General features: G+C 39.7%; 2 protein-coding genes across 2 annotated transcripts; one reads left to right on the top strand and one right to left on the bottom strand.

Moving 5' to 3' along the window:
• The first annotated feature begins 683 nt into the window (after window positions 1-683).
• On the top strand, window positions 684-6141 carry LOC132196233 (peroxidase-like). Its single transcript, XM_059618739.1, has 11 exons — window positions 684-844; window positions 1153-1348; window positions 1575-1789; window positions 2240-2413; window positions 2465-2658; window positions 3186-3579; window positions 4459-4612; window positions 4988-5144; window positions 5377-5743; window positions 5804-5909; window positions 5966-6141. Exons 1-11 carry the CDS (start codon window positions 727-729, stop codon window positions 6039-6041), a joined length of 2151 nt encoding a protein of 716 aa, XP_059474722.1. The 5' UTR covers window positions 684-726; the 3' UTR covers window positions 6042-6141.
• On the bottom strand, window positions 6105-7281 carry LOC132196237 (large ribosomal subunit protein uL23). The gene is made up of 3 exons (XM_059618747.1): window positions 6959-7281; window positions 6772-6899; window positions 6105-6582 (listed from the first exon to the last, which is right to left on the bottom strand). The coding sequence occupies exons 1-3, from the start codon at window positions 7226-7228 to the stop codon at window positions 6321-6323; spliced, it is 660 nt and encodes a 219-aa protein (XP_059474730.1). The 5' UTR covers window positions 7229-7281; the 3' UTR covers window positions 6105-6320.
• Between the last annotated feature and the right edge of the window lie 11 nt (window positions 7282-7292).

Below are 7292 nucleotides of genomic sequence, written 5' to 3'. Positions count from 1 at the left end.
AACGAGCTTGGCGTTTAAATTAAAAATGAATATTTATTTGAAAAATACTTAATTTACAGACAGGCAAAATTAACATTTCTTAATTTGCTCGAATTTCCATTATCGAAAAGAGGATCTTTGCTAGAATGTAATTAATTAAGAACTGATATTTTTAAATTAAATTTGGAGAATCATTTTAATAAATAGAGTTATCAAATTTATAAGCTGTAAATTTTAAATAAAAGTTATAATACGCCACAAATTTTGTTTTAATTTCTAAAGAATTAGATTGAATACAATTAGATATTTACCTTAAAATGAAAACTAATTTTATTAATTCTGGGCAGCAATTATTTAAAGATAAGCCTATAAAGACATTTTGCAACTATTACTTTTTTTAAATTTTTAATCCCTTTAAAAAAAAATAGCTTGCTGGACTCTTTTTGTGTGAAATTAAGTGATATTACGTGAATACGGGGAGGACATAAAATAAAATTTTAAAATAAATTAGATCAATCTGCAATGTGGACTTTGAAACGACACATTGGCCACACGTACGTTATGCAATTTCGCAATTAAATCGAACGTAAAACAAAATTTGTTGCCAAAACTTTGGTGAAACAGTTTTCGGATTGACTCAGCCGCGAGGCACGCGAAAGGTTGAGCAACGAGTCTGCAAAAGGGCGTCGTCAGCAGAGAGCGGTCGCCGTCGCCGGTGGCCCGAGGGCGAGCAGGTCAGTCGACGAAATGGACTTAAGCGCGTTGCTGCTTTTGTGCCTGGCGGTGCTGAGCGGCGCCCAAGAGACGATTCGGCCGCTCGACGCCCACACAAACGCCACTGAAAAGCACAAACGGGAAAAACCAGGTAATTAATTTGTTCATTTTTTTTTTAATTTATTTTATCATGTAAATTTTGATGTTGAGATTGATTACGTTATTTAATTTAGATCAATTCAGCCAAATTTGAGGGAAAAAATTGGTTCAGAAAATTCCCATACAGGAAATATTGATTTTCAAAATTTGAGTTGTCCAAATAAATTAAATTTTTTCTTACGATTCCTTTTTGGAAATTACATATAAAAAGCAATGCTAATGCAGACAAAAACTATCATCAAAACTAATCTTGAAGTTTTTCTTTAGCTTTTTTTCATCATTTTTGTGATTTTTTTGCAGAATGTGCAGGGAAGGGTTGCGAGCCGCTGCAGAAGCGGGAGAACGGGGGCGCCAAGGAATCGGGGGTTGTGGCGAAAAGAGCGCCGTACCAACAGGGCGACGACAAGCTGCAGCTTTACCACCTGTCGCTCGGAGTCCTCGAGGCCACCGCCGCCTACAGGAACAGCATGGGATACGGCAGCTACGGCGGATACGCGTGAGAAGTTAAAATATATAAAATTAAAATAAAATAAAAAAATTTAAATTAAATTCCGCTCTTTTTATTTTACAGGAATGAATAGAAAATTAAATCATTTTTTTTTTTTTTTTTTTTAAGAATAATTTTTGGCAGTTTTGCAAAAAGTCGTTGAGCTCTTGAGACGTGTCAGTGCATTTTGCGCTGATTTCGCTGAAATTGCAATTAGTCATCAGGATTGTTTTAGGAACGGCAAAACGCCGAACACGTTCACGGAGTACCTGCTGAGTCAGGGCTACATGCCCGGCCCGTACAAGGTGTGCGCGCCGCCCGTCTACTGCCCCAGCGGCTACGCCACCAAGTTCCGAACCTTCGACGGCTCCTGCAACAACCCCAAGTACCCGCGCTGGGGCCAGGCCAAGACCGCCTTCAACCGACTCCTCGCCCCCGCTTACTCTGATGGTCAGATTTCATACTTAATACTCCTAATTCCACTCCAAATTCAAAAAATTTCCATTATTTTATCCGATACCAAACTTTGAAATTTAAAACTTCACAAATGAATCTGAAATTGAAACTTCGACTAAATAAAAATAAGGAAGGAAACTGAATATCATTTCTTGTGGCGCAGCTCTTTTTCTTCCTTCAATAAGTTTCAATTCAAAAGATGTAAGGAAAGCCGAGTTCAAATATATTTGAATGCTCACAATATCTGAAAAAAAATGCGCTAATGCTAAAATTTGAAATAATTTAAATCTTTCATTGTTTTTTTATCTCTGCATCTTTACAAAATACAAATTTTATTCTATAAAATTATATTTCGATCCAAAATTTTTGTTCCTGTGGACCATTTAGAATTGTCTCAGGAAGGACTCAAAAAGTTAGTTAAATAAGAAATTATGATTATTTCAGGCGTTTCCTACCCACGCCGAAGCGTCTACGGAGGTTACCTGCCGTCGGCGCGTAAAATCAGCGCCGTCCTGTTTGACGACAAGTTCGCCCCTGACGACTTATGGACAGTCATGTTCATGCAGTTCGGTCAGTTCATCTCGCACGACATGTCCATGTCCTCCAAACCTCACTACGGTAGAAACCGCAATTTATTTAAATTTTAAATTAATAATTGGAAAAATGTAGGCGACCAAGGTGTGCAGTGCTGCACGCCAGACAACTCCGGAGCTCTGCCGCCCGAAATGATGCACCACGCGTGCTACCCCATTCTGATCCCGCACGACGACCCCTTCTTCTCCTACTTCGGGCAGAGGTGCATGAATTTCGTCCGCTCGATGACGGTCGCCCACCCCGACTGCAGGCTCGGCCCAGCTGAACAGGTTGGAAAATTACACAAAGCACTAAAAAAAATCAGTTTTTTTAGATAAAATTTATAACTTTTGAGATTTATTTAAAACTTGTTCAAACTTTGATTTTATTAGACTCGGCTAATAATTTTTTTTTAATAATTTTTTTTCGCAATTGCAACCTGAAAAAAGTCCAAGAATTCCAAGATCACCAAAAGATTCAGCATGTCTTTTTATATCAGAATTCAAAATTTCAGAACTTTTAAAAAAGCACGATGTTTAAAAAATCACATTGATTTTAAAATAGCGTTTGAACGACTAAAAAAATCTACTCTAGAGGAGTGAATTTAATTTTAAATATTTTATTTTATTTATATAGATGCAGATTTTCTTCCTATTCAAATCAAAATTGTAGAAATTGGAAATAAAATTAGTGTGAAAATCTAATCTAGAGAGGGAGAAACGCATAATTATTCATTTTTTTTATTTGTGCAGATTTGCTCCATATTTAATTTTTTTCTGAAATTTATTTTAGCAATTTAATTAAACTTTTTATGTAGATGAACACGGTGAGCCACTTCATCGACCTGTCGCACGTGTACGGCAACAGCGAGCAGGAGGCGAACTCGCTGCGGCTGGGCAAGGGCGGCCTGTTGGCGTACACGTATCGCGACGGCCGCGTGGTCCTGCCCACGCACACCACCATGAAGACGGCCTGCAACAAGGATTGTCCGGCCTCGGCGTGCTACAAGGGCGGCGACGCCCGCATCAACCAGAACCCGGGTCTCGCCTTGCTGCACATCCTCTTCCTCAGGGACCACAACCGGATCGCGTCCGAGCTGTACAAGATCAACGGCCACTGGGACGACGAGCGGCTCTTCCACGAGACGCGCCGCATCCTCGTCGCCGTCTACCAGCACATCGTCTACGACGAGTACCTCCCCATCGCCCTCGGTGAGATCAAAATTTTATACAAAAGAAGAAATCAAAAAGTCTCGCATATACAAACAGTTTTTACTTTACTTGTTTGTTTGCTTAAGAGTTTGTTATTTCCCTGTCACAGATGTAGAAGGGAGATGCGCGAAATTTCTTAGGGTTAAAAAGTGAAAAATTTGTCCCTAAAAAAAAACCAATAGTTAAACCCAAAACTTCAAATTTTACGCCAAAATAGTATCAAAAGTTTTGTAAAAAAAAAATAATAATCACAAATTTCTGCAAATTTTTTTTTTATTAATTTCCACATTCATAAACCATTGAACAACAAAATTATAAAAATCAAGTTTGGTCAAATGAGGCTTGTACAATTAATGTTGATTAAAAAAAATAAAACGCCATTTCAATTAAATTTACACACAAAATTTGCTACTAAAATGAAAATTGAGCTTCTATTTATGATCTTTCAGGTTTTTTCTATCTCTTTTTCCTGATTTTCACTTTTTTAAATTAATTTTTCAATTCCATTTCTTATTCGTTTAAATATTCTTAATGATTTCTTTGATGGAATTAATTTTTAGCCCTAAATTTACAATTTTTCATTTTGTTAATTTAAATTTTTTTATTTTCAATGAAAACTAAAATAAAAACACAATCAACATTAATTTATACATGAAAATGACTCCTTTCGAGCCAATAAAATGGTGACTATTTTTTCAAATTTATCCTAGCTGGCCTAAAAAACTAAAAAATCTCGCTTCTCCTTAAAGTTCTCTCTTTCATTTTTCTTTCTCTCATGCAAAAAGTGGCTGGATTTTGCTAACGAGGAACCATTGTTTTCTCCTTTCCTTTCTCTGACTCCGTAGCATAAACAATTTAATTTGTTTTGAATATGCGCAGGCGAGGACTTCGTGGCGGCACACAACATTGTCAACGGCAAGGAAGGGTACAACGCGAAGAGCGGCTACGACGCCTATGTCAGTCCCAACGTGCTCAACGAACACGCCACGGCCGCCTTCCGCTACCAGCACTCGACCATCCACAGTTTCAGCGAGTGAGTTTCTTCAAATAAATTAAAAAATTAAGGAAAAATAAGCAAAGGGATCGGCCAAGTTTGGCGGCGAAATTTTTATCACTAGTACAAGCGCCTGCAGCGAAGCGAGCTATGCAACCTGCGTGGCCCCCTCTAACAATTTTCCAATATTTGCATTTTGCATTCCTCGTTTTCCGTTCCCATCGTGAAATAATAACAAAAGGATTAAAAAAATAACTGGAAATGATGGTTTTTCCATTTGGATATAAAAAAATCTAAATTGCTGTTGATTTTTAATTGAAATGATATTCCCAGAATGGTATTTTTTATTGATATAATACTGTTGATTGTAAAAATAAAAAATAAACCATCTATTAATTTTGATCAAAATTCCAGACTTTACGGCCCTGGCCACTATTACAACGGCTCCACTCGCATGAGCGACCACTTTGAATGTCCGGCTATTCTTGAACAGGGTCCACTCTTGGACTACTACATCAGAGGAATGTGCACGTCGCCCATGCAAAAGGCCGATAAGTTCTACTCTCATGAGGTGAATTTCAATTTCATAGAAAATGAAAATATTCTAGAACAATTAAAAAAATTTGAATTATAAAAAAATTAATAAAATTTGATGTAGTTAAATGTGGTAATGAAATATGCGAAAGAATTAAGATTACTATATTTAAAAAAAACTTCCAGATTACGTTTTGGATTAAAATAATGCTTTTTTATAAGACTCTAAACTTTAATTAATTATCTCTGTTGTCATCGGTGAAATTTAGATCACGTGGTTCCTGTTCCGCGACGGCAAACCCTGGGGTCTGGACCTGGAGAGCTTCGACATTCAGCGGTCACGTGACCACGGACTGCGCGGCTACAACGACTACCGGGCCATGTGCGGCCTGCCGAGGGCCAAGTACTTTGACGACCTCGCCGACTTGATCGCGCCCGAGTTCATCGAAAAACTGGCCTACATGTACAAGCACGTGGACGACCTCGACCTGACCGTCGCCTTCCTCGAGACGCACGTCAAGGACGCGCTGTTTGGCCCCACCCTGAGGTGCATCGCAGGCGAGCAGTTCTACCGCAGCAGGGTCGGCGACAAGTACTTCTTCGAGCATAAGGGCATGCCCCACTCCTTCTCCGAAGGTTCGACCCCACAATATTCCACTGACCCTGATTTTTCTGATCAATTTTGTCCTCTTGCAGACCAAATCGCCTCCATCAAGAAGGTCACCCTGGCCAAGTTGGTCTGCGTCAACTCGGACTACATCGAGGAGATTCAACCCGATGCCCTGCACCTCATTACGGAAAAGTAATTTTGGCGCATTTTCTGATTTACTTGAGAATTTGATTTGCTATTCCTTGCAGGAACAAGTTGGTCAACTGCGCCTCCCTGCCAGGGCTTGACCTCGGCCTTTGGAAGGAAGAACCCTCATATAAATAGGTCGGGTTATTGCATGAATTTCCACATTAGTGGCTCCAAGTAGCATTATAAATAAGGCATTACTTTTTCACTTTGTAATAAAACCTTTTTAAATGAATAAGCATATTGTTTCAATATTATAAACTTGATAAACTCCTTGAAATTAAAAGATGCCGAAACATTGTATTTGTTAAGCCAAAATTATAATAAAAAAAAGAATTCAACTTTGGAAAGCACAAAATTAAATTGTTATTTTGTGAAAGAAGGGTTTATATTTAGCAGAAGGGGACAAATCAGAATTTAGATGATGCCGATCTTGTTGGCCTCGTCAAGGGCGTCGTAGTCACGCGCCAGTTTGACGTAGGCCTTCTTCTTGCCGTCCGGCCTGATCAGGGTATTGACCTTGGCAACGTTGATCTTGTACAACTTCTTGACCGCACTCTTGATGTGGTGCTTGTTTGCCTTCGTGTGTACCAAGAACACCAAAGTATTCGAGTCCTCAATCTTCTTCATTGCAGCTTCAGTGGTCAGGGGGTACTTGATGACATTGAAGGCATCCATTCTGAAGGAAAAATAAAGACAAAGGTGTAAACAATGTGGACAAACTGGGTGCAATATGTGACACTAATGGCCGCCATGCCTCAGAAAGTGTCAAATGTTTGTTTTCATTTCGTAAAATCAAAGAGATTCCCACACAAAAATTCATCACAGGAACTTTCAAAACGGATTAATTTATAAAATAAACTCTCACCTGTCTCTCCTAGGCACCGATTTCCTAGGATATTTGGGATTGCGCGGAGGCCGGAATGTGTGCGGCCGGTGGAATTTGACGGAGGTCCTGATTTTCCTCACTCTCGTGCCAAATGCGCCCTTGATCACCTGGATTTGCAAAAAATTAATGCCCCGTCCTCTCAAGAATTGAAAAAAAAAACTCAAACCTTGGTCTGCACTTTCTTAGCCTTGGTGATAGCGGCCTTCTTGGTGGCCGATTTGGACTTGGTCTTGGCAGCATCTTTCTTTGCCTTGTCGACCTTTTTGACCACCGGCTTGGCGGGCTTGGCCGCCGGTTTCGCGGCGGGTTTTGCTGTTTTCTTTTCGACCTTTCCTTCCTTGGTCGCCTTCTCCTTAGGAGCGGCCGGTTTCTTTTTCTCTTCGGCCTTGCTGGAGCCCGCGGCCGCGGGTTTTGGGGCTGTCTTCTTAGGAGCCATTTTCTTGAAAGCGACTCTGCCGACACGTGGTCGTTGCAAGAGAGAAGAGAAGAGAACGCCAAGA

Source organism: Neocloeon triangulifer, unplaced genomic scaffold (genome assembly GCF_031216515.1).
Source record: "Neocloeon triangulifer isolate White Clay Creek 2 clone unplaced genomic scaffold, ASM3121651v1 ptg000011l, whole genome shotgun sequence".
Taxonomy (NCBI): domain Eukaryota; kingdom Metazoa; phylum Arthropoda; class Insecta; order Ephemeroptera; family Baetidae; genus Neocloeon; species Neocloeon triangulifer.
The sequence above is the reverse complement of the archived record's forward strand: the minus strand, read 5'-3'. Positions and strand labels throughout refer to the sequence as shown.

Excerpts from the sequence above, each read along its gene's own strand:
- LOC132196233 (XM_059618739.1), top strand. The coding sequence starts at position 727 with ATGGACTTAAGCGCGTTGCTGCTTTTGTGCCTGGCGGTGCTGAGCGGC. Across the intron at positions 1,349-1,574 it reads GGCAGCTACGGCGGATACGC|GAACGGCAAAACGCCGAACA; the intron begins GTGAGAAGTTAA and ends GGATTGTTTTAG. Across the intron at positions 5,744-5,803 it reads GCCCCACTCCTTCTCCGAAG|ACCAAATCGCCTCCATCAAG; the intron begins GTTCGACCCCAC and ends GTCCTCTTGCAG.
- LOC132196237 (XM_059618747.1), bottom strand. The coding sequence starts at position 7,228 with ATGGCTCCTAAGAAGACAGCCCCAAAACCCGCGGCCGCGGGCTCCAGC. Across the intron at positions 6,900-6,958 it reads CTAAGAAAGTGCAGACCAAG|GTGATCAAGGGCGCATTTGG; the intron begins GTTTGAGTTTTT and ends TTGCAAATCCAG. Across the intron at positions 6,583-6,771 it reads TCGGTGCCTAGGAGAGACAG|AATGGATGCCTTCAATGTCA; the intron begins GTGAGAGTTTAT and ends TTTTTCCTTCAG.